General features: G+C 38.8%; 1 protein-coding gene across 1 annotated transcript; it reads right to left on the bottom strand.

The window, feature by feature from the left end:
• Positions 1-1,395: 1,395 nt before the first annotated feature.
• Positions 1,396-24,707, bottom strand: CCND3 (cyclin D3). The gene is made up of 5 exons (XM_060689806.2): positions 24,185-24,707; positions 21,953-22,168; positions 11,671-11,830; positions 9,387-9,529; positions 1,396-3,567 (listed from the first exon to the last, which is right to left on the bottom strand). Exons 1-5 carry the CDS (start codon positions 24,371-24,373, stop codon positions 3,397-3,399), a joined length of 879 nt encoding a protein of 292 aa, XP_060545789.1. The 5' UTR covers positions 24,374-24,707; the 3' UTR covers positions 1,396-3,396.
• Between the last annotated feature and the right edge of the window lie 2,192 nt (positions 24,708-26,899).

Below are 26,899 nucleotides of genomic sequence, written 5' to 3'. Positions count from 1 at the left end.
TCTTCCACTGGATGACCTTAATTACATTTGCTACATTACACCTGGTCTTCAGATTTGTTATGTTAGTAGAAAAAACAAAATTACAGCATGGACCACTAGGTATTTTGGATTTTAAAAACCCATCTTTGTAATATTTAAAATTTCAGAGGCCAGAAATAAGATTAGCTGAATATTAAAGTAGGTGCAGGGATCTTTGTACTGAATTCAGAAGGCAAAAAACATCATTCAAAATAATTGATCTCAATTATTTTGCCTTAAATGATATCCAGGATGTTTGCAGAGGAATCCCAGTCCTGAAATATTTTGCTAATGGCAACTTTCTCATTAAACCGTATTTCCTTTAAGCTAAAGTTGCCTTTTGAAATAAAAGGCATGGAATTTTTTAGTAGCATGAATATATAGCGAAGTAGCTAAAATGTGAAAAACAGTTCAGGGTGAAAGACACATCTAGCCAAGAATAGCATCAGGAATGGCTCCAGGCTGACTTTCCTGGGGAATGCATTTCACACAGGAAGGGCCAACCATAACCCAAAACCCCATGTTGTAACCTATCGCTTCATTTTACTTATTACTAGGGATGTGGTGAAAGGCGATGATGAATGGTGAATGTGGAGTTCTGCAGGCTAATGGTGTTTTTTTACTTGCTATATATTCTCCATTGCTTAATTTCCACATGCTATGAGTGGCATACAAGTATTAAACAAAAAATAAAATACTTTTAAGTCAACCACATGCTCTCAAATCCCACTGCTATCCACTGGGCAGGCATGATCTCAACTTTCTTCACTAAGGGTAATGTTTGCAGTCCTACAGAAGCCCAGCCAGGAGGGAAAAGTCCAGAACTATGACCTGTTTTCTGTACAGTCCTGAGAACTATTAAGAATTTGTTAACCTCAAGTATTACTGACCGCACCATGCTACAAACAAACAAAACCACTCTGGAAGTTTAACTTTACAAGAAATGGTGTCATAACAAAGTTTCAATGCAATCTAAAGGATCTAGCACTAATATGCATGGAAATTAATTAATAGCCATTGTAATTGTAGTGGTAACGCATTTTCTCTCCACACACACACATCTTCAAGTTAGTACCTGCTTCATTTCATGCTGCATTTTACTTTTATAATATTAAAGCATAGTATTGTTATAAGTTGCTATTTTTACCATCTTGTTGCTGGTTTTAGCTGCCATAGCTGAAAAATGTGCACTATTGGAATGGTTATTATAACATGAAGTCTTTGAAAGGGACAAACCAAGAGCAGCTTGTATTTTTAATAGTGCCATGGAACAGCCTTCTTTAGAAGATGTAGTCAAATCACACTGTAGATCTATTTGGTTCTTTTAAAATTGTATTTTATGTACCAGTATGCCCAGGAAAGACAGCAAGAACGAGCCAGTTTCAAGAATATTTTATTGCAATATGGTAAAATACCAAAAATTGTCCTAACAACAGAATTTCAAGTGACAGTGAATATCATATTGTCAAACATATATATATCTATATATATCTAAAATGCATTCTCCTCATTTCCAAACTTGTATGAAGTTCTAATAGATAACAGACTTCCATTTATCAGAAATGTTGATGGCACTTTGATTATGACATAACCAGGCTAAGCATAGGGAAAGGGGAAATAAAAAATTAAAAAAGCCTTTTTTGGTAAATATGTGGTGTTTTGAGTTCATTCACAATCATGACAATGCCAAAATGGTGAAAGATGTCATGACTTCATAATCCAAGTTCTTCCCTTTCATACCTGTGTCACCACATACTTTTTGTCACTTGCCTCTTCTCCCCACTGGGGATGTCTATGCATCGGTTTTCATCAACCTATTCTTCAAAGCACCTGAAGGCAAGACAAGAAACTCGAGGAGAGAACCAACCTAGAACTAAGGAGAAATTTCTTGATAGAACAATTAATCAGTGGAATGATTTGCCTCCAAAGTTGTGGGTGCTCCAACACTGGAGGTTTTTAGGAAGAGATTGGAATTTGTTTGAAATGGTATAGGGTTTCCTGCTCAAGCAGGGAATTGGACTACAAGACCTCCAAGGTCCCTTCCAACTCGTGTTATTCTTGTAAAGCTAGAGGACTGAAGAATGGACTACCACTAGAACTCAAATGCAAAGTTTGCTTCCATCACTATAGTTCACCTATGCTTAGTAATTCTCAAAGTGATCTTTCATAAAAGCAGCATTTAGGGGGGAAACAACCCAACACAGTTTTCCTGAACAATCATGGATTCAATTCTCAACACCAGTGCAGTCTGTAGCTCATCATATTGTAAACTCTTAGGGGAACATTTTTCATCTTTTATCCCCCTTACATTATTAATGCAGGTAATTGCATTATATATTTTTTTTACTTACTCCCACTCCATACATCCTTTGCATGCAGTTCTCCTGCCTGCCTTTTAAAAGGGGTTTGGCAGTATAGACAAGAAGGATTTTACATACAAGTATAGCAGCAAGTGTTGGGTGTACTCTGAATGTGAATGACTTCTACAATGGCTAATCAAAGTAAGCAACCCAGAGGTATGAAGGAGAATGAGGAAAGAATATTAAGGCACTATTTTATATGGCAAGATGGGACAGACCAGACTGCTAATGTCCCTTAATTCTGCAGTTTTACAAGATTGAATTCTTACAATAAATAAAGCAGCTCATAGATCTCACAGGAATAAGCAAAGGCAACCAGGTGCAAGTAAAATTTATCCCTTCAGGCCTCCCCACATTTTTACTATGACAAGCAGCACCTTTATAAGCACCTACAAAAAGCAAGCACACCCCCCACTCATTCTCAAATGAAGGGCTCAAGGATTGTGCTACTCTAGATGTTCAAAGAATTAAGACATCCTTGGCACTGAGTGAAGCTGGAAAGGGATTCCAGTGCTGTACTCTATATTGTTTGGGCTCTTATAATGCCCACCAATGGCAGCCTGAGCAAAACAGCTTTAGCCAAGGAAGTTTCAGGTGAACGTCACCAAGTCATTATGGAAGGTGAAGGTGATTCAGGCAACGAAAGTGCATTCTCTCCCTTGACTCACATGCAATAGGCATGTAGCGAAGATTGAGATAAAGTAGCAGTATATCAGCAGTGCCCCACCAATGAAGCGACCCAAACTGATGAATCTTTTGAACGGATGCTATGCTCACTCATCCTTCCCAAGTTTTAAGTTTGATATAATTACCCCAGAAGGCTCTCCTGATCCTTGGAAACCCAGGCTAGCAACACAAACGGTCCTACTGCAAGAGTCCCACCCAAGTCTACTACAACCCAGTCTTATTAGAAATATGGTATCTACTGGGGAAAGTCCCTCAGTTAATCAGTGATGGCAGAATGTTCCAGGGGCCCTTTTCGTTCTGAGAATTGGGTGGTGGTCACCAAGAGGACTTGTTACAGGTTGACATCTGTGACATCCGTAGGTGTGCTGGTCAAACTGACTTCCTGGCTCTCCAGGTAAGTTGCATTCTTGGAGGGGCTATATTCTTGCTGAGGCTGAGATATTCGTTTCAGGTTATCAGCTAAGGCAGCTTCGATCTGCTCCTGACAAGCTTTCAAGCAGTCCTGAAAGAGGAGAGGAACAAAGAAGAGTTGTTCATGTCCACATTTTGTACCCTTCGTGCCTTTTTTCAGCACAACCAAACATCTTCAAATATTTGAAACATTTGTGTTAGGTACATTGACACTGGAAAGTTCCAAGGGAGAAGCACAATCAATGACTGGTTTGTTAAAGTTACTACCAGGGACAAATAAATGCAACTTATACCAGCTAGTTTAACTAGAGATTTGTATAGAAATTGGCAACATAGGGCCACCTAAGACCATTCATGGTTTTATCATCTGAAGAAGGGTCACTCCAAATAGCCAGATCAAGTCTGATTCTTGTAACAGTGAACAAAGAATGCTGGAGTGGTACTGTTGTTCTATTTTGGCCTTCATACAGCTGAGGGACACATCAAAAATTGTTGCAAAAGTAGAACTACAAGAATTCAGCATGATTACAGTTAAATATTTTTAATCGTTTATTTATGTGCACATTAATTTATTTCCCTCAAAGAAGTATTTCCTGGTGTACTGGGAACTTTAAGGAAATCATGCCAAGAAACAGTCTGCAACTCATTTCTACAATGTTTGCAGAAAAGACACACTTGTATTGAAGTATGTCTTGCACAGGATTGGAGAGGAAAAACTGCTAGAAATACACATTATTGGTGAGCTATCTAGTGAGAAGTACTACCATAATATTTGAAATGGTCAATAGTTCCCTCCTCCCAAGAATTCGAACGTGCTAGATTGCCTGTGACTGTGTTCTCCAGAGAGTACTGTTACTGCATTTATCTTAATGCAAGGGAAAATCTTGACCTTCAATTTGGGAGGGCCTATATGCAGCAACAATTTTTCTCAGGGAAACGTGGAAACCCCTTCCGTTCTGCAATGAATCACAGTGGTAAACCCTAAGTATAGCTTGCTGCATCTCCTGCTATAAAGCGAAGGACCATCTTCTTGCTCTAGCCTAAAACACAACGATTCTCTGCAGGTCTTAGGGGTTTGAGTGGATCCTCAACAGGCTCCTTGAGGCTGCTCAGTTTGCAGGATCCTGCCATGTACTGTATACAATCTTACAAAGAATCCTCTGATGGTTCTTAGAATCTGACAGAGGATGTGGCAAGTAAAAATAGCAACACCCAAGCTCTTTTCCTCCAAGACAGTTCCAGTAAACGTGGCCTCTAAAACCTCTTTTAACACCCATCAAAAGCTTAGTAAAGCCCACCCTAAATCACTTGGCCAGCTTGCAAGCGGATGATAAGGAAATACAGGAAGGATTGATTATAGAATTTAGAATGTTGGACGTCTCATGATAAGTTTCTTCTCTGAAAGGGATTATTGTATGTTTCTACTTCTAGCTCCAACAGACAAAACTTTAATGATCAAGCATGAACACAATTCTCTGAGGGAAATAATTATTCCTATTTTGGTATATAACCCAGATTTCAGTTGGTCAAACATCAAGCTTAGTGACAAAACAAAATCTCTCTCTAGAGAAAAAAATAAATGGACTGAAATGACAACCCCACTTCCACAAAGGCAAGGAATGCTGAAGCAGAGGGAGGATTTACATAGACCCTCTTTGTGTTTTTTTAAATTTACTCATGCAGGGATTGAGGGAACTAGAAGGGATTTGTGTGAGGCAGCAGTACAGGTGGGCTGTGGTCCTTTGTGGATAATGCTTAAATCTCAAATATCTTATGGTGTTTCAGTTCTACTTCAAGACGTTCTCACACAAGTCTCTAAGAACTTCAATGATACTCAAATAGAACATTGCAACAATAATTGTAGCTTCTCTTTTCCTCATGTTTTGGCCTTGTGATCCTTTGCCAGAACACTAGCAATGTCTGGTATTTTTTTGGGGGGGGGGTATGTTTTAAAAACTGATCTGAAACCGTTTGCCATTTAGTATGCAGCAATATAGTGTTGGATGGATCAAGGGTCTATTTCTTGTAAAACATGTCCTAGATTCTCATGACTTGGGACTGTTGTTTAAAAACATCATGCCCATTCAAAGCACCTCTATCAGTGGTGGCAAACCTTTTACTCACCGAGTACAGAACAGGTACGTGCTTTGCATGCTTTGCACACTTGTGGCTCCTCCCCATGCGCTGCGCATGCAACTGCACCATCTGCACATGCGCACAGCTTTCGTGTGTGCGCCCATGCGCTGTGCAACAACACCATCTCTGCATGCACTAGTTTTGTGTGGCTCCCCATGCGCTGCACATGCAATTGCACCATTTGCGCATTCATGCGGGTTTTGCACACACGTGGATGCCGTCTAAGCATGAGTTTACTGCGTAAAAGTACTCTTGCGCGAATGCTCAGGAGAGCTCTGGAGACCAGGTAGGTCCCCTGAATTGCGTGCATGTGCACCGGGGCGCATGCGCAACTGCAGGTGAGTTGGGCGACAACTTGCGTGCCCAGAAAGATGGCTCTGTGTGCCACCTCGGGCATGTGTGCCATAGGTTCGCCATCACGGACCAATATATTCTCGACTCTTGTTCTAGAATCTTAGACATCTGATACATCTAGTGAATTGTATGCAAGAGACACTAGGGACTGGCATGGGCGATTCTAAGAATTAAATGCAAGTGGGAGTGGATGGACAGGTGTGAAAGATGAAAGTGGTAGAAAGTATGTACAGATCCTCCAAATGCTAACCTGTTCTTTGTTGTTTTGGAATCTGTCTCATTGTTTCTATTTTTATACAATCTAAAAATTAAGTATGTGAAAAGAATGGAAATGTCACAAAATTTTAAAACTAGTTCCTGATTACATGTTTTATGATAAACTGTCATTCAAAAATTGGAAGAATGTATGTCCCTCTTCTTATAAATCTCATTCGGCACTCTAGATTCACTATAAATGCAAAAAGCAGGTTTAAAAGCTATTTTCAATGAAACAGGAAGGTTCAATAAAACAAAACAACTGGAAATAATTCAAATCTCTGCTTGATGCCTCTACCCACTAAATCTTCAGCTGAAACTTAGTAAGAATATCAATTAGGGCAAAAAAAAACACCAGCTTTTTTTTTACAGCATCTTACAAGCTTCAGTTAGAAGATAAAAGCTCAAAGAATGCAAAAAGTGGGAAAGAAACTAAAAAGCACTGGACAGTAAAAAAAAAAAACCCAATTGACAAGATAAAACATGGCATTCCAATTCAGGCAAGAACTAACTACAGCATGGGGCCTTGAAATCCTCACTTCTTCTCTTTATGAGATGTTCGTCTTTTGTAATCCTCTATACTTTCCACCTGTCCTTTACTGTTTTCCATCAACTCTGCTCATAGGCTCAGCATTCAAACCTGATTTCCAGACTCATTCTCATTCATAGAGCAGCTTGCAAGCAGCTGACCTTGGACAGTTCAGAATCCATGGGGCAAAAAGCCAAAAACCTTACCAAACATATTCTTCACTTCATGGTTGTCATGCAATTTACTACTAGATCTGCAAGACAGGCACAATTCACCAGCTCCTGCTTTCCCTGTTGGTTTCAGTCATGTAACAGAGTATTCAGAATGTCAAATTTGCTTTTCCTAGCAATCTGAAAAGGCAACCCGGGAGGACTCTGGAATGCCACCTGAAGTGTACTTCTCTAGACTCCATATTTGCCTGTGGTAAAAATCCTACATTGACCCATATGAATAGTAATTAAGCCAATTCCATGCCTGTCCTCATTCACCAACCTAATCTCCAACATCTATCTGTTCGGATGAATTTCTGTTTTTCAAAGACACACACACACGTGCAAAAGAAAAGAAGAAATAACTAATCTGGCACATCAGGTAAATAATCAATGGAAGAACCATCTGCAAATATCCAGCAATCATGAACTCAGTGGTAGGTCTGAAGCTGCCACAATACAACAAGAAAAAGCAGTTGGATTTTAGAGAACAGCCAATTTGTATAGCAACCCCACTGAGTACTGCAGAGTCACAACTGTTTTGACTTAACAGTGAAAAGGCAGCTCTGGCTTGGGAATCCAAGGATGCAGAGCAAGGAGAGGGAGCTTGCCAGGAGAGCAGATGTCTTCCAGGGACAGCCATGTAATCTTTGCATTGGCCAAGCAAAGAAAGGCTCTACTGTCCTCCATTTCTGCAGATGACAGGCTTTCTGCACTGGGCTGTAACTGAAACAAGACTCAGACACATTAATAATATAGTCACATGTGGCGGACAGTCAGTGGCTGCATATAAAATCTTTTCCCAAATTAAGTAATTTCTGAAATGTCAGGGGCGACTGGGTGGCTTATATATGTATAAAATGAGTGACAACTTTTCCAGAGCTCAGAACAAGAATCTGAAACTAATTAGGTGCTTCTGTTTGCCGAATTAACATTTCTCCTTTCATCTGTGGCTTCTCATAATGCATCTGCTCTTCCAGACACGCCTTCATTCTAGGCTTCCAAATGTAACTTTTGAACAGCCACCCAAAGTCACTTTATCTGTGAAATGGGTGGCACTGAAATTTAATAAATAAACAAACAGCTCCTGTGGTAGAGGAAAGACTGTAGAAACTTAGCATAATGGCTTGTACAATATTGACAGGCAGGATAACCAGGAAAAAAGGAGCTGGAAGATCTACTATGTCCAAAATCTAAGCAGAACACATGATCAAAGGAACCTATTCTCTTGCTCTTAAGATTCTATCTATTTTAATAAAAAGATGGCATGATGAACAACCCAAAAAAAAAGCTGGTAAAGAGGACCTATGCCTTATATTTTGCAATACAAAGAATTTTTAAATTCCTGTCATTCTAAGTGAACGTTCCATGCAGGGTAAGGAAGTCAGACCAAAATTAGCTAATTCTATCCCTGCATAGCCCATTAGTTGCACAATTAACAAAAAACTGTGGGTTTTTTAAAAGTTTATTTTAATCTTTTGTAATTGTAATGTTTTATACTTAGAATTGTTTTTACACCCATATGTTGGAAAGGTGGGAATTTATGAACTCCACTTCCATACTTTAAACATACCTCATAGAATGAAGTATATTTAATCCAGATTTGGGCAAGAGTAATTCACAACAATTCCTATTGAATCCTGAGGGTTTCACTTTAAACTAAAAAGTGAAAATAATAGTTGAATGAATCTACCAGCAAGATTTTAACAAGTAAATATGGGTTTTATTTTCTTCAGCATATTGTCCCAATCTCCCCTTAATTCTCTGAATTGCACCTCTATAGTCATAAGCACAAGAAGTTCCTTAGGCAGAAAAATAAACTGCAAGTTTCAGTCCTAGTTCATGCCCTTTTCTTTTGTTTGTGTAGCAGTATCAGTAATCATAATTCAAAACGACTTTTGAAAGAGTTCTCTTTATTTCCCTAGATGTTTTCTCCATCTATCACATTCCTAAAAAGACAGCCTTGGTTTAGTGTGGCTAATTTTATGGCGTATAGATTGATTTGAGGTTTGATTATTATTGTATATTTTTCTTTTGCTATTGTTGTTAGATGTTTCGATTAACCAATAGAAACTTGTGATGTGAGTACTTGAGTCTTTATTATCCAGGTCGCTGTTGCTGTAATATTGGATCATCAGCTTAGATTTGGCAGCTCAAAAGCTTTGTCACCAGAAACTTTTGAAAAGAGGCAGATGTCTCTAATCATCAAATAGAGGCTTAAGAAATGATTTGACAGCCTGGTGGTTTCTGAAGGAGATGCTAAATGCCATCTGTTAATATCAGATTTTCTGACCATCTTATAAACAAGAACCAATTTGGAATGCAAAGGGAAGAAGCTACAATGGCTTTCCTTGACTCAAGAAAGAAAATGTTACCAGAACTCCAGTTCCCATTTTGCATGCTATTGCCTTCAAGCAAGATACTCACCACCTCTGTGCCAGTAATGCTAGCAAGCAGGTCAGTAAGTGCCTCGCCAGAAAAATGGTCAGATGAGGTAGAGAGGCCATGGACTGCTGCTCCAATGCAACCTGTAGCAATCATGGATGGTGGATACATAGCAAAGGTGTACTCTACAAATAAAGAAGAAAGAGGTATTAGGAGGAAGAGTTATGAATTCATTCGTTATTTCATTCAGCAAAGAAAAATGTCCACAAAGAAAGCTTAAGCAGATATTTTAAGATAGAAGACCAAGCAAATTAAAATTAAGCAGCACAGATTAGAGTTTCAAGTTTCAGAAAGGATTAGAACATTTTAGCTCTTTGAACATTATTAAAAATATTTAAACTCTGCCTTATTCCTGACCAAATGGCTCATTTCAAAATTTCAGCAATGTAGAATTGGATGCTAATTTTGAAATAAGAAAAAAAAAACTTGCAGTAGAAGCAATTGATATGGGGACTTATTGCCACCAATATATTCACAGTACTTCTCCTGGAATTCACTAAGTTCACTGTCTTCTAATGGGAATAGGAGAGTAAAGGTAAAGGTAAAGGTTCCCCTCGCACATATGTGCTAGTTGTTCCTGACTCTAGGGGGCGGTGCTCATCTCCGTTTCAAAGCCAAAGAGCCAGCGCTGTCTGAAGACGTCTCCGTGATCATGTGGCCGGCATGACTAAACGCCAAAGGCACACGGAACGCTGTTACCTTTCCACCAAAGATGGTCTCTATTTTTCTACTTGCATTTTTTACATGCTTTCAAACTGCTAGGTTGGCAGAAGCTGGGACAAGGACGGGAGCTCACCCCGTTACGTGGCACTAGGGATTCGAACTGCTGACCTTTCGATCGACAAGCTCAGCGTCTTAGCCACTGCGTCCCTAATAGGAGGGTACGTTAATTAATTAACTAATTTAAAAAATGAGAAGATGAGTTTTTTAAAGAGTAATTTTGGGCATTATTGTTGTTATTTTGTTGTTGTTATTGTGACACAATAACAGTGGTTAGAATGCAGTATTGCAGCAAACACTGTCCACAGCCTGGAGGTTTTCTCAAGGTTGACTCAGCCTTCTATCCTTCTGAGATTGGTAAAATAACAACCTGGATTTTGGGGAGCAATATGTGTGCCGTAAAGCACTATGGGGTAGTGTATAAATCTAAATGCTATTGCTATTATTATGAAGCCTCAACGGGATGTTGAGAAAAAATGGTAGGCTGCTTTCTCTATAAAGTATATTCTTTTGCTCCATTAAAAATTCAAAGATAACCTTGAGATTTCAGAATTTTGCGGCCTGTGACCAACCGCTACACACTTTCATAATTTTAAAGCGCTTCCCAAATTGAACAACAGCATACTCCTAGCTTATGTAAATCATTTTGCAACAAAAATTATCAGCATATTTACAGGAATCAGGAAGAAGCTTTCATTTGATGAAATCCCAGCTTCCAAGTCATCATCATCATCATGATCAATTTTCATCAGTATTTTAACAATCAATGCTATTGCATATCAGACATTAGTATTTGATTAATCTGCCAGAAGAAGGAACCCATTACTGCCTAAAAGGTCTTCCATTTACTCCGAAGTCACCAAAAACTGGAATGAAATCACTGGAAGTGACTGGCAGCTTCCTACAGTATGACATGAAATCCATCTAAGATGTTTCATTAACTAACCTAAGAATAATCTATAAGGTTACATAGCTATTTCTTTTTGATAGCATGTTACAACAAGCAAAAATGCCTCTTCCTGGAAGAAGAAAAGGCAGGTACTCTCTCTGCACATATACAAGTACCTAATGTGAGAAGAAGATGCATTTCCCCTCTAAGACTGTACAAGAATTCAGCAGTGACCTAATGCCCAGCTCAAATGATCAATAGGATGTGTCTTTCTTGTGATAGAAGAGAAGCTAGTGAGAGTAAGTTGATCACAGATTTTAGGAAAAAAAACCCTCTGCCATGGAACCCAATTGCCAAATGCTTCTGTGAACAAACCTCTAGGACTAAATTTATCCTTATCTTGCAAACTATCATTTTGGGATTACTATGTCATATTTCATTTTTATAGATAATGGTACACTTAAACCTGAAATATTCACCATCCTTGCTTTCCAGAGACAGAAACCAGCTTTCAATCAATGGGGGATCCTTGGTTCTTTGAAGAAAGAAATCAGTTTACTACAGCTATCAATTAAAACAAGGTCTCTTTTTTCAAAGTTCATAAATTAAGCTGCTTCTCCCTTCCAGAGAGGTTCACCCTTTCAAACACAAACATACCTGTGGCACACAATGCAATGAAGGTCTGGGCGTGTTTCTTTACCAAGTGCACCTTATGCTGAGGAAGCGATAGCCGATGGAGAATGTGATCCAGGAAGTCGTTTGCTATTACCATCACCAGGTCCCATTTCAGCTTCTCTAAAACCAAATATTCCCAGTCCTAAAGAGAGAAGGGAGGGGAGATTATGCAAGAAAAACAGGAGAATTATTTAGTTATTTTTTAAAAAAAAAATCACACAAGAAAAAAAGCCAAATCCATGAGGCTTACTGTCCTTTTCCTCAAGATCCCAGCAAAAGATTACTGGTCCTTGGAATCTGTATACAGGTAGTTCTTCACTCACAACCGTTTGTTTAGCAATTGTTAAAGGCTACAATGCCACTGAAAAAAGTCACTTATGACTGGTCCTTGCACTTGTGACTGCCACAGCAACCCTACAGTCAAAGTTTGGATGCTTGGCAACCGGCATGTATTAATGATGGTTGCTGCATTCTGGGTCATGGGAATTATCATTTTCTACCTTCTAAGCCAGCCTCTGACCAGCAAGTCAATGGAGGAAGCTCAATTTGCTTAATGACCATGTGATTCACTTGACAACCTCAGCGATTCGCAAAGCAACTCTAAGAAAAAAAGGTCATAAAATTGGATGAAACTGTCTTAATAACCGCCTTGCTTAGCAACAGAAATTCTGGTCCAACTGTGGTCACAAGCTGAGGAATACCTGTACTGCAGTATGTTTCCACCCCAAACTTGCCTCTTGGCAGTTTGGGCATGCAAACCTTCTGTCATTGCACCTGATGGATGCAGCATTTGTCCTCTCAAACAAACACCAGAGGAAAGAGCAATACAGGATTTTCATCTGTCAATTATGTCTTCATTCTCCTGTGTAGTCAGGGACAACTGAATACAGCCTTTTCTAGGCAAGGAACGTGTATAAGTGCTTCTTAAATTTGGTAATTTTAACTCTGCAATCACACTACAGAATTCTAAGATTTGAAATACACATCTTAAAGTGGTCAAGTTTGAGAAACACTGATGTATACTATTTATTTGCCAAATGCTATGGAAACATTTTCAATAAATTCCCCATTCTAGCAGAGGGGTGCCATTTTCTTTCTTCTTCTCTTACTTTTATCAGAATTCTTTATCTTTCTTCATCTTCCATCATCCATATATTAACTTCTAAGTCCTATCAGCCTTGATCTGGCCCAAAATTTCCAAAATCCAAGTGTTTTAAGGGCAATTTCAGAGAGGCTGTTAATGCCTCTTTTGCCTAAAAGACCATCTCATTTTTAATCCTCTGGTTCATCTTCCAAAATCATTTCTTCCTAATTTCTTAAATGCTCTTATTATAGGATAGAAAAATACCAGATTTCTTGGCAAATGGAATAACAAGAGCAATGGTATCCTATTTATCTTTAAAAAAAAGGCAGCACCTCAATTTTCCCCTTTTACATTGAACAGCTCAGGTCAAGCAGTATAAAACAAACAAATTCAGAAACACATATAAAGATTTGTTTCTTCTTATAACTAGGCAGAGGCTGTTAACTCAAGATAGAGAACATTCTTTGTATGCCAAAAATTCCAGATTCTGACCCAGCATCTCCCTACGTAGGGCTGAGAGCAACTCCTCTTTTAAACCCTGAAGAGCTACTGCCTATGTTATCTGTCTCCCCAAGTTCTTGTTCTTAAGCAGCATACTCAAGCATGTTCCCCCACACCACGCCCGTGTTCTATTCTTCTATTTAGCTTTCAAAGACTGATTCCAAGACATAACAACTTGCTTCTCAACTCCCAGAGTTCTTCAAACAGATATAAGGACTAACCAGAAAAGCTATATGAGGAAAAGTGGCACTGTGCCTGCCCCTGATTTGCCTGCAGATTTTTACGACTTAGTCCCAATGTGCTTTTTGCAAGCTTCCTTGAAAGACTGAACATAGCCTGTTTTCTTTCGCTCTTTCAGGACAGAACATCTTCCCATTGAAGTTGGCTCCTCAAATACAGGTTACATGCAATGTCTTCTTTAATTCCTTATTAGGCTGCCCGTAGGGCCACATCACATCTGAACAGGCTCTCAACCGATTCTCCCAATCACTTGTTTCTTTTTTAGTTTAATTCCTGTTCCCTCACCTTTCCTTACTTTTCGCAGTTTCAGACAGCAAGTAATTTTAGAATTCTATAGACACATTGTTTTTATGCTAATAAGGAAAAATGGCAACCAGGAGTGCAATCCTAAAACTGTACAAGCAGCCTCCAGAAGCTAAGGCGCTATGGTCTCCAAGTCATAGACATCCCACTCTGACAGTAACTTTCCAAGAATGAGACAGACCTTTTTATAATGATCACAATTAGGAATCTTCTTTTTTGTTGTTGATGTTGTTGCAATAAACACTTGCTTTTATCAACTCGTAGGCAACTGCTAGGAAACATGCATGGCTCTTTTGAAAGACTTCTATTCTGTGAGGAATGTCCTAGTTTTGCACCTCCTAAATGTCCCTGTTTCCTTTTCTGTAGGTAATTCCTCACGTTATATTAACCGTGGCTTTCAAAATACAAGAGCTAGAATTTTAAAGACAATTTGACTGTCTGCAATTGTTATCAGTCTCTTCCTTAAGTAAGAATCAGGTTTCGATTGGCTCTAGTATCGATATTAACTTTCATTTAATATTGCCATGGGAGAAACAAAAGTGACTTTTGTCTGGTTTTTCAAGCATAAGGTCAGAGAGAAGCCTTCTTGGTTTATTCGGGTTTAATCTTCTCAGTTTGCACATGACTCAGAGAAATTCTTACACTGCAACTTTACTGTTGTTTTATGGAAAAATTCACCCTTCAGTTGAAAAACAGCATATTACCACATCAAGCTGAGGGAAAAAAAGGCAGAGCAACTGCCACAGATGCAGCTAGCATCAAATTTGTTCAGTGACAAATGGAGATCCTAAAATTAGGAAGAACCAATACTGTAAATAAGAAACTTTGGTGAATTTCAAGCAATGTTCTATTGATCACAGCAGACAGCAACAAGTCAAACTTTAAGGAACTGAATTCCTTTCTGCATATCCAGAATGAGGTGATGGGCTCTTTAGCTAGTGGTCTGGACTTCAATAACTCAAGTTGTAATGGGGGAAGAGAGAGAGAGAGAGCATTTTTGAACAGTGTTCCCTACATTTTAAAAAATCTAACAAATCACGGAGGAAAAAATACTTTCTATTACAAGAAATAATCTTTAAAAAATATTTGGACTTCCAGTTGATGTTGCAGTGGAAATGGACTGGAAAATAGCGGGCTCTGATGAGCCATGCAAAATCCAGCTGGATGAACTGCTGCCGGGAGCTTTCAAGCCATAGCCGTCTTGCAGGGATGGTGAAGGAAGGAGATGCGTTTCGTGGACTGCAAGGAATTGGCAATTTCCTCGCTGGAACAGAAACAGCTCTCCCGAAGCGACAGCGGAGGGGGGAGGGGGAGGAATCGTGTGGTGGCCACCTTGAAGCTGGGGCAACCAGACCTAATAATTGAGCTGGAGCAGCGTTTGGACAGAGTGCTAGAACTGGATGAGATAATTGCCAATTTATACTAAGAAAAAATTGAAATTGGAGTCTTAAAAGAAATTCCTGAGCTTGGACTAGCGGCTATCTGGCATTTGGGGAAAAACCCCACACATGCGGAAAAAAGAAAAAGCAGGGACTGTAATATAAAAAGCCTAAGAAGTTGTTTTAGATCTGGAAAACTGGGAAAAGCAATATATTTTAAACGGGGGAAAAAGTGATTTTCGGGAAAAAACAACAACTTATATGAGGATTTTAAACATTTCTGGATATTTTGATAATTAATTGGACTTAACAGACTATTTTGTAATGGAATAGAAATGGAGAGTGCCATCTGCTGGAGGAAAGAAAAAGTACTGTAATACTCTACTTAAATAAACAATACAAAAGAAATAGCAGCTGGAAGCCCTGACCTTGATCATATAGAAGAAGATAATTTGGACTCTGTGAGATCATTTAAGGAGTGACTATGTTTTACATCTGAGATTTTGTTTCATTTCCCTTCTCTCATGGAAGATAGCCTTTTAATTGGATTTGACTGTTGCTGAATTTGGACAATTAATAATTGAGATCTTTTTAAATTTGAAGAACAAAGGAATAATTGAAGTAGGAAAAGAAGAAAAGAGGACATATAAGAAAATTAAATAGACTTTAAATTTTGGCTAATTGCAAAGAGATACAATTGGGGAGGTCTTAATAATCTTTTAAATTGCTACAAAATGGAATTGCAGATATAGGAAGAGTTAATTTTGATGTTTAAAAGTATGCATAAATCTTTATTAGGCAAAAAAGAAACAGAAAATTCATTATAATTGTAAACGAGAATTGTAAACGAGAAGCAAGAAGTTAACAATGTTGAAGAGAAAATATTAAAAAATAAAAATCAGATAGATAATATTATAGAAATTTTTGGGAATGTAAAAAGAGTAGAGAGGAAAAGGGGAAAATTCCCCCTAAAAAAGAAACAATTAAAAGGGGAAAAGGGAAATATCTGGGAGAGACAAGGGAAAGTCTTGGTGAGGGATGCTCAAAAAGTACAACAAAAAAAGATAAAAGGAATCCAGAAGATGAAATGTAACATATAGAAAAAGAAAAAAAGAGAATTGAGAAGTTGGAGTGAGATAAAAGGTCAAGCAAAAAACTATTAGAAAATGGGAAAAGATAGAGAGATGATGGTTAAAGATGATGAGGTAAATATTAGTAAATATATATAATAAGGTAGATTAATGAATGGGAATGGGAAAGTAGACAATATAACAATAATAGTGAGTTTGATAGTCTTGAATTTAAATTGCTATTGTATTGGTAAGAGAGAAGAATTATAGGATATACTCTGATGTTATTTAGGTAAAAGCATTGAATATGAAACGATAAAGAAGAATGTAAAGAGAATAATATGGCAAAAGTTGAAATAAGATATGGTGAAAAATGACTATAAATGATTATATCAAAAAGATGAGTGAATAGAATTTGTTTATATTAAATCTTAGCAGACAGAAATATGAAAATAAGTAATTTGATAACATTAATTTTGATAACAATGTAAAAATGAATATTTAAAATGTCAATTGTAAAGAGAACAATGTTGAAATCATGTAAGCGATTATTATTGTAAAGAAGAATGAATAGAACTTGTTTGTGATAAATCTCAGCAGATGGAAATGTGAAAATAAGTACTTTAACATTATTAATTTTGATAACAATGTAAATTAAGATGAATAATTCAAATGCTAATGATTGGGAAAAAGGAATTAGAGACATACTTCTGGACATGAAGAAAGATGGTAAGTAACTGGAATAATTGAAACTGAGGAGAAATATAAGGCGTAAAATGATCTTATTGTAAGTAAAATTGAAAATGATAAAGAATTATGGAAAGAGAACATGGCAGAAGTTGAAATAAGACAGGGTGAAAAATTACTAATTTGTGATAAAGGACTATATAAAAGAGATATTTAAAAAATGGGAAGATTAAAATACATTATAACTATGATTATGTATAAGATGTGACCCGGTCAACACTGTTCATAAAATATGTATGATGAAAGAAAAAAATTAATAAAACTTGTATTTAAAAAAATATTCAAAAATTATTTTGATTTAAATTTATACCAGTAAAGCGCCTTGGGAAAAAAAGCCAGGTAAATGTTATTGTTCCCCAAGTCATAAATGAAGATTGGCTAAGTGTCTAAGGACTTTTGTAAAATAATAGCTCCCTATCTATGGAGCAGACTGGACCAACTTCAAGATCAACAGTCCAAAGTGCTGGACAGGCCAGATGGTTAATGAACAAATGCTGAAAGTAAATCCCATCAAGCTGAAGACCTTGTGACCTGCTGACACGAAATACTCTTTGTAACTATCTTTTCAGCTAAACATGCATGCAGCAAATTGGCTCAATGAATGAAGTGCACAACAGCTTAGATAATACCCGTGGACGGAAATCCAGCTTCCTTCAAGGGGATAAATTCCTTGTTGCATCATTTCCTTATACTAAGAATAACTTCAGCATGATTTTGAGCGCTGAACTGGTGTCAAGCAGCCATCCTCTTCTTCCCAAGAGGAAATTGGTCTTGCTAGGAAAGTGAGATAGCTTTCCTTCCAGGAGCTGGCAGATAAATTGCCAGGATACAGCCATTGTCCAAACCATGATAAAGTTGCTTTCTCTCTTCTTTCCCTGGATCACTCTCGCTGCCCAATTGTGAAAGAAAGAAGCATGGGACATTATTAGCACACAGGAGGGAAGTGGTTGGGTAAGTGAAGAATTAACACTCTCAAACCCAAAAGCAGATGCCATCCTGCATGACTCAAAGAAATAATTGACCTATCTTCTTAGTGTTGGTGAACTTCAAAGAGCAGAATGGAAGGCATTCCACAGTCCAGTCAAAGAATACAGGATATCGGTTTCACAGATGATTTTGGATTCTTCTTCCATGTAAGAAGATCAAACTCCTAACACAATTTGATGTTTATGCCTTTGTGTATATATATTTCAAACAGAACTGGTGGCCAGATTCAAAGTACTGGCAACAAATATATTTTCATTCACCATACTGATCAGAACAGTTATGTAATCCAAATGGAAAGAAACTAAGTTTAGAGGCTGAGTTGAGAAGGATGTTATCACCTTTTCCTTCTGAAACTTCATTATTGTTAAATAAATCAGTTGGGGTTCTACTGAGTTTCCTGCACTTCTGCACATTTACAGGAGCAGAGTGGAATCAGGATGAGACCCAGGCCCTGACCTTATTGGTGATCTGAAATCAAGAGGAATACCAGAGATCTCTATGAGTAGATGGGTTACATAAATGCATGGCTAATCTAAAAATGTATGAATGAATGATGGCAATGGGTAACTTTTGTTTCATAGAAAACCTAAAATGTCTAACAATAATGATAATTTCATTCTTAATTGTCCATGATAATACAACTCCCTCCCTCTTTGATCAAATGCAAACCAATGGAGTAGACAGTGAACGCTCAAGTAAATAATCTTTGAGGAGTTGAAAAAAGAGATCCATGAAATGTCCAATGACATTAAGAAAAAATATAGCTATTCAGAAAGGATTCCTGTTCTCCTGGCCTACAAAATGTATCTAGCGAACACCTGTAGAAAACAGAGTGATAGAGAATATCTGACCCGCTCCCCTTTGCTCTCCCATTACAACTCCATAATCCTCTGTAATCATGACTAACGCTGGGCTGAAGAGACATATAGTACAACCAAGCTAAAGACATTAGGCATTAGCTATAGCTTCTTTGAAGGAACCAGTGCCATGCTGATAAGGAAAGTAATTTTAAAATCTGACTTGTTATATATTTAAATCTGATTTCTTTAAAGAATATCAATATTACATGTTCAATAAAAAAAGTATACATGCAAAGGTGTTAAAAGTCTACACACCTTCATATTTGTTTATATTTGAATCCAAAGCTCTTTGTCAAACAATCTAAGCTATTTCATTCTTTTACCTAGAAAAGCAACTAAGGACAAGAGAAATAGGCTTTGAAGAACAGACATTATTATATATGAGACAGTAAGCTACACAATGTATCTATTATTATTTGGCTACTTATCTATGCGGTATTTAACTTTGATCATTGAAAACAGCAGGCAGGGCAATTCTTCCCCTGTATGCCTTGATTGATGGATGCTGAAATGGAGATAACTCCACTGCCTGACAAGCAAACAAGCTCTGACAGTTCAATTATACTTCTAGGGAGATCCATGGCATCCCTCTACTGCCAGTGGAGCTCCTTCTCGAGAAATACCCCACACCCAACAGACATCTGGGACAGGATGGAGGCTACATAGCAACTTGCTATGATCAATATCCATATGATAAGGATATAATATCCTTATATCAACCATTTCAGATCCAAATTCCTTGAGGAAATATGAGGGTAAAAAAGTAGAAAGCTGTTTTAGAACAATTATTTAATTCAGGCCATTTTCCAGTGATAGATTACATTCCTTTGAATTAAATCAACCCATCCTGCTGACAGGAGCTTGTCACATTCAATGGATAAGAATCCTGCAGAAGCTCCTCAAAGGATAGACACAATTTATTACTCTGAGAAGTTAGGTAAAGCCTAGTATACATTTCTCAGCTCAGTTAGCAGGATAGGCAAACTCTTCAAGTATCTCATTAATTCATTCTTGAATTTCTCTTTTTTCTACCTGTAATTTGATGTATCTGCAGAGTCTTGAGTGAGAATTTTGGGATTAAGTGAACCCAAGTGGAGCAGAGATGATTGCTTCTTTGTAAGAAAGACTCGGCAGAAAGGTAAAGTACAGGAAGAGACCTAATAACTAGTGGGCCAGGTGTCACGATAGGAGAAGCTTCTTAGGCTATGCAGAATTAGGCCATGGGTGATGGGTAGCAACTTGCTAGTTTCAGGCAAGATTTTTCCATCTGGTCAGGAGATGACATGGGTCTTCTGCATGAAAAACAAGTGCTCTGACACAGAGCAATGGCCAAGGTCTTGGAAAGCCAATTACCCTGGGTTACTTTTGAATATAGTAAGCATAGATAAGTCTGTTCTAATCATCAGCATATATAATCTTGCTTACTTTTCCTCCACCATTTTCTTAAGAGATGTGTTGGTTTCTAGAAATTCTGTACTATATTCAATCTAGTCTGAAATCTAATGAAAAGACCCCTGCAGGAACTTCAAAAATATATTTTATATAAACATTCAGCATACAGACTACATTCATATGGAGTGTCTCACTAAAAAGAGCTTCTTTATTAAAAATGAACATAGAACTTGAATCTGTAACAGGGTAACAAAGACTGTGATGTAAGTGGTGAATTGTTTTTGATAGAACTGATTGCAGCAACTTTAGGTCATTCTATTGATGAACTGCCTGATAGAAAAATTACATGTTTCCAGACTAAGTACTATAACATTGGCCATACCTTCTGAGAGAGCTGATGTTTAAATATTTAAAAAATATTTACAGGCATTCTTTTCTAATTGGTGTACTCTGCAGGTTTGAAACTATAACTACCATGAAAAATGGCTATTCTTCGATCATGTCTACATTTCACTGTCCATTTTTAAATGAGATTTTGCTAAATTTGAAAAACCTGTATTTGTCTCAACCTTCCCCAAATAGCTAGCATCAAAGGACCAGTTCTGCCCTTAACAGAAATTGCTAATCTATGTGTTTTCTTCAAATACTATTTACTGTATGATTACTATTCATTGCAGATGAACAAAGGAATGAATTTCTTTGTAACACATCTCTTAAGAAAATGGTGGAGGAAAACATTGTACATTTGGAAAGAATATAACTACAAAGATTCACAGAAGCATAACTAGATTATGCACACATATGAAACACTCTGCTAGGCAAGTGTAACAACAGTTTGTTTGGTGATTGTTCAAAGTTACAATGACACTGAAAAAAGTGACTTATGACCATTTTTCACACTTAGGACTGTTTCAGCCATGGGCACGTGATCCAAATTCAGACACTTGGCAACTGACTCATATTTATGACGGTTGCAGTGTCCCAGGGTCAAGTAATCCCCTTTTGTGATCTTCTGACAAGCAAAATCAATGGAGAAGCCCGAATCACTCAACAACTGTATTACTAATCTAACAGGTTCAGTGATTCAATTGACAAATGCGACAAGAAAAGTAATAAAATGGGGCAAAACTCATTTAACAAATGTTTTGCTTCACAACAGATATTTTGGGCTCAATTGTGGTTGTAAGTCGAGGACTACCTGTACATTTCTTCCTAGTAGGGCATTTCGTACCCATTGTGGCTAAACATTGTCACCATAAAGGGAAGCTCACAAGTACAAAAGTCTATGCTTCTTACTTATGAGTTCCAGTTTTGGGAGGAGGGGGGGAATTGTCCCATGCACATCACTTTAGTCTTGTTTCACCCAATAACATTTTCTACATAGTATGTCCATTTGGGAGTTCATATCTATCCATTCTTAAAGTAAATTTGATGTGCTTATCAAAAAGAGGCAATTTACTATTCACTTCTAACTTCAGATAATTTATGGGCAATTGCACTCAACAGGCCAGAATCAAGAGTCTAAAAATGATGTCCATGTAGAAGAGGGGAAAAAAATAGATCAGGATGTAGCAGGAAAAGGAAAACCATATGATACTTAAGAAGCAACCACATTGCCCACTGCCCATCCACGATTAAGTAACAGAACAAGCTGAGTTGTAGAAATATGAAATATAACATCTAATAATGAAGGAAACTTACCAAAACTTCACATGGTGTGATGGAATTGTCTGTGTAAATGCAGAGTTTCTGTACACTTAAAGGCATGGTCTCTCGCAACTTGGAAGCCAAAAGCATGCAGACAGCTCCCAGGAGTTGCAAGTGGTTTTTGCGGGTGGGGACACAGGACAAGTAGCGATCCACATAATTCATGGCCAAAGGAAACACCTCTTCTTCACATTTTTGCTCCTCACAAACCTGATTTTAAAAAATCAGTAACAATGGAAAGAATTTTATAAATAGGGACCACCTACCATACCGAAAATAAATTCTTCAAAAATAGTCCTTATCAAAGCACTTTGTATTTGTAAATATGAAGGAACATATGAGAGTTAATATGTAGAATAGGGGATGTGAAAATGTGTTCTCTGTTTTTGCTTCTAGATCCTGCTACACAGTTGGTTAGGTCAAATCTGCATTACAGAATCAGTATTTGGTTTTTATAAGTCTAGCCTGATGCATCATGTGATGCATCCTAAATATTCAAAAGCATCTCACTACCCTAATTTCATTTACTACAGAACATTAAACCCCTTTATATCTCATGCCAATAAAAAATACCAGTGAAATAAATGGCACTTCCATGGAAGAAACCATCATATGATGACAATATTAATCAAGAATTTAAAAAGCCTATTTCCCCATCTTCTCCATTGATTAGGCTAGTTATTTATGCTGATTTATTACTGCACCAACTGAATCTTTTAAATTGACTTAACAATTAAACTGTGACTATAGCCCTTTTAACAAAAACTCATTTTTTACTGAATGACTTTCCCATATAGGAATTGGTGCTTTTTAAAATGGATGCATTTAACTTTCCTGTTCAAGATACTGCTTTCTGTCTCAACAGTTTAAAGCCATATAAATGAATTTAAATTCACAATCAGTCCTAGTATATCTGCACAGGGCTGCTTCCATTTATGACATGCCTAAGGTATAATGGGTGGAGGAATTCAAATCTCTCTTCCATTCTGGGCTCCTTACTTTGTTTTCCCCAAAAGCAATTCTTACCTACCGGTATTACAGATGATCAGGAAAGTAAGATTTTATAAGCCTGAATTTAATAACCCTAATGCATTAAAGGAATTGCAGAAAGTGATCATTTTCCCTGAGTGCTTTGATGTCTTGCAAATGAAGATAGTAAAAATATATTATCAATATAAAAGTTAAGAGTCCCGTCCTAGACTACAAATCCATTTAATTCAAAATCTTGTTTCCCACAGGAAGAAACTTAACAAATAAAACTGTGTTTTCCCCTTGCTTCACTTAGAAAAAAAGCTCTACCTAATTTATTTATGCTTGTTGTACAACTATCTAATGCAATTTATTTATAAGATAAGGAAAGGTTATTCTATTTCGATTTACAAGTTTCTTTTTCTGGTAGAGAAGGGGGTGGGTGGTTAAAATTTGTCCTTTACTAGTTGGCTATTTATTTCTCCCATTTCACCCATCTCTGGGTATTTTAGTTGTGAAAAACTGCAGATTCTAAACTCTGTTTCGATTGGTTCCTGAACGTTGTGTACAAGCAGGACTAGTGACCGGGACCCCCTAGAGGTTGCGCGCCTTACTGCCAAGAAAAGGTGAACGCTCCTCGAATAAGAATCTTTCCCTTGGCTTAGCACCATCAGGGTGGTTTCTTTTAATCAGCCTAAATCGAGAAGGCGAAAACCGAGGGGCTTGGAGGCCTCATTTACTTTTTCAATCCCCCCCCCACCACCATAGCCTTGCCGTTTATTAAGCATCGATTCCTTCACACACATCCCACCCACCCCCAAACGCAAACACTTCCCACCACCTTCGGTCGACCTCTCCCTCTGCAAAACCCTTCCCCAAAAATGCCTGAATTTGGATCCCTCCCGCCACTACCATTAGACTCAGCTTTCCCGCTCCATCCAGGCTAACACCAAGGCCTCACTTCTTTCTAGGGAAACTTCTCCGGATTCCGGAGAAACCAGATTCCAGGGAATGAACGGAGAAAAACGTGCCATAAAGCCGCCTAACAGACCTCGACGCATAACTTGCAGGAATATCGATGCCACTGAAACTAACCAGGCTTCCTTTCCGAGGGGGTGGGAAAAGAAGGGGAAACCCCCTCCCCCCATTTTATAAGGCGATCGACTAAAAGGTAAGCCGGGCTGAGCCCCCAAGAAGAGAGGGTGGGTGATCGAGCGATCGATCGATCTCCCCCGCCTCCCCCCCCCCGGCACAAACCTCCAACATCCAGAACGCCAACATCTTCCGCATGTACGGCTGAATCTCCTTCTGCACGCACTGGAAGTAGGAAACGCGCAGGCAGCAGCGCTCTTCCTGGCTGAGCAGATTCTGCAGGACCCGCCGGTCCCTTAACAGCTGCGGATCCCGCTTGGCCCGGATCACCCCTTCCACACACAGCAGTTCCATGTGCGCGAATTCGGAGACGGGACGGAGGAGCGATGGACAAGAAGGGAGGCGAGGCTGCGAGCGGGGGAGCCCGAGGCCACGAGGAAGGGAGAGGAGGGACTCTTCGGCTAGTCTCCGCCCGAGCGCGGGCTGGATCCAGCGGCGGTAGCGGCGACCCGGCGAGCCCAGCCAAGAAGCCTCCCCTCCCCCTGCGAGGTGCCTCCAACCTCCCGGCAGCACTGACACCAATGAATGTACGGCCACGGGTCCTTCGGAGAGGCGGAGTCGGCCTCTGGCCCACCTTCTTCTGACGGACGCCCCTTTTCTAGGCCACGCGAAAGATTTGCCATCATAGGGGCGGGGGATCCTCTTTTTTTCTCCACCCCGAGGAAGTTATTTTACCGAGAGCCAGAATGTTCTTTGCAGCAGCAGGGGCGCTGGCGGGCGGATTTGTCCCGTTTTCTGGGCATTGCTTCAGGATCTTTGGCTATTCCGGCCGCCCCAACAAGGAAAGGAGGTGAAGCGAAGGGATCCTGCAGCGCGACGCTTTGCAGGTTGCCTGCCTTGCACTGGCACTTATGGATCTGGGTTCTGCGCCCTTGCAAAGCAAGGCATTAGCGGTGCTAAAGGAACCCTCGGTATTCCTGCAGTTCTGTCAAAAGATGGCATCTGCCACGAATAGGGTTATTATAACTGCCTGGTGTCTCGCAACCACATACCACCATCACCGGTCCTTGGCGCAATATCCCCATACCGAGATTGCTGCAAACCTGGGAATTGCCTGTGGCATTTTGGCTCCTCCCTTCGTTCCTAGTGACCAACATGGCCACTGATAAGGTGCCCTAACCCAAAGTTTCAGGACGAAGAAAGCAGCGCTCCGTTCAAGGCCACCGCTGCCCCCTCTTCCAACTTCCTCTCCCCAGAAAGGACAGATTTCTAAACAGTAACACGGACGGTTACTGGATGGCAGCAGAATTAGGACTGTCGTATGTTTTTGCTGCTATGAGTTGTTTGGATTTTTTGCAGTCTATATCTGATTCCTCTGACATCCGATTTTCTTTATAGACACATTCACACTTATTTCAAGGCTGCTGACCAAAATGGACAACTATTTTGCCCTGTCCCCCCCCCCCCTTATTTTTTTTCCTGCAGAGATTGTTTCTGCCAATCAGAGGGGGGCCTTTCTTATTCTCCTCCTACATGCATTAATGCTTATTTAACTAAACAAGCCAAGACATTTCTGAACACCTGAGACAACAGAGCACAACTTGGATTTACAGCAAAACATTGTACTGTTCATATTTATAGTCACTGTCTTCCATTCCTCCCTTTTCTTTTTCCCTTGTTTTAATATTACAGCAGCTAATCAGCAAACTCATTCTATTGTGAATTTTAGGGGAATCACCTCTGAGAAAAGACTGGTTTTCTTTTCTTTTTTTCTGCAAACCTTGGAGTTCTGAATGTGCTTTTCCTTTTCTGGATACAGTAGATGGATGATACTGTCTTGACATAATAATTATCACTACAAAACCAGAAATTCCTGTGAGGAACCCAGGCTGCAAAATGAAAACATTAGTGTTGCACATGCCCTAATTTCATAGTCATGGTCATATTGCAATATTATCTTTGTGCCAATAAAGAAGAATATTTGTAGCTCAGGGTTGAAACCGGGTCCTTGGTGCTCTCTGAGTTTGATGATGTTACCTAGTTTGGATAATGAAATGTATGCAAGAAAACAACCAAGCTCAGAAAGCACCAAGAACCCCTCAATATTATCTTTGCTTGCTGTAGCTTATTTTTATCATTTGAAGGCTACAAGAAATTTAAACGACAAACCCATAGCTAAATCTTTCTTGCGGTGAAAAGATAAAATGAGTGATTGCCTCTTGTCTAGCACCTATACCAGCAAAATATTTGTTAAAGGTTAGCGATGAAAATGGCCATTTCACAGATTTTGCCCAGTTGGATGGTCGAAGGAACACTTTTTCAACAAAGGAGCTTATAAACAATCCTGTTTTTGATCAAAAGGAAAAAAAGAGATAGAGCCCACCTGCTATCCCTTGACAAAGGGCTTCTAAGTTATGGAAGGAGCTACCGTAAACATCCCTGCTAGATCAGACCAAGTATTCCACTCCCTTAATGGTCAACTTGATGCTATTCATATCCTCTTGCTCATCGTCACCAGCAACTGCTATTTAGAAATTTCTAATTCCAGTATAAAATCTTCAACCTAGGTGATCATATATTAGTCATCCATACATTTGGCTGATTCCTGTCCAAGTTGCTTTGACATGAATACTTTCACATGAGGACTGTCAGTTCAAAACCAGCTCAAAATATTTGCCATCTCTTGATGTCTATGTTTGAATTAACGGGATTTATATCTGGCTCTGCTCCAGTGTTTTAAAAATAGGAGTAAAATTAACTTTTAAAAAAGCAAAAATACTGCAGCATTGGGGCAGCCTCTTTCCCCATTTTCAGGAATGTTGGCCTTGCCATGTCCTCTTGATGTCTGAGCTCCAGGCCTTTGAAAGGGAAATGATGACT

The sequence above is a fragment of the Pantherophis guttatus genome, chromosome 3, assembly GCF_059756535.1.
Source record: "Pantherophis guttatus breed Tessera chromosome 3, ASM5975653v1, whole genome shotgun sequence".
NCBI lineage: Eukaryota > Metazoa > Chordata > Lepidosauria > Squamata > Colubridae > Pantherophis > Pantherophis guttatus.
This window is presented reverse-complemented; position numbering and strand designations above follow the sequence as displayed.

Bases quoted from the DNA above. Each gene is read 5' to 3' on its own strand.
- CCND3 (XM_060689806.2), bottom strand. From the start codon at position 24,373: ATGGAACTGCTGTGTGTGGAAGGGGTGATCCGGGCCAAGCGGGATCCG. The intron at 22,169-24,184 runs GTTTGTGCCGGG...TTTTAAAATCAG, and splicing joins TGGCGTTCTGGATGTTGGAG to GTTTGTGAGGAGCAAAAATG. The intron at 11,831-21,952 runs GTAAGTTTCCTT...TTCTCTCTTTAG, and splicing joins TCACACCATGTGAAGTTTTG to GACTGGGAATATTTGGTTTT.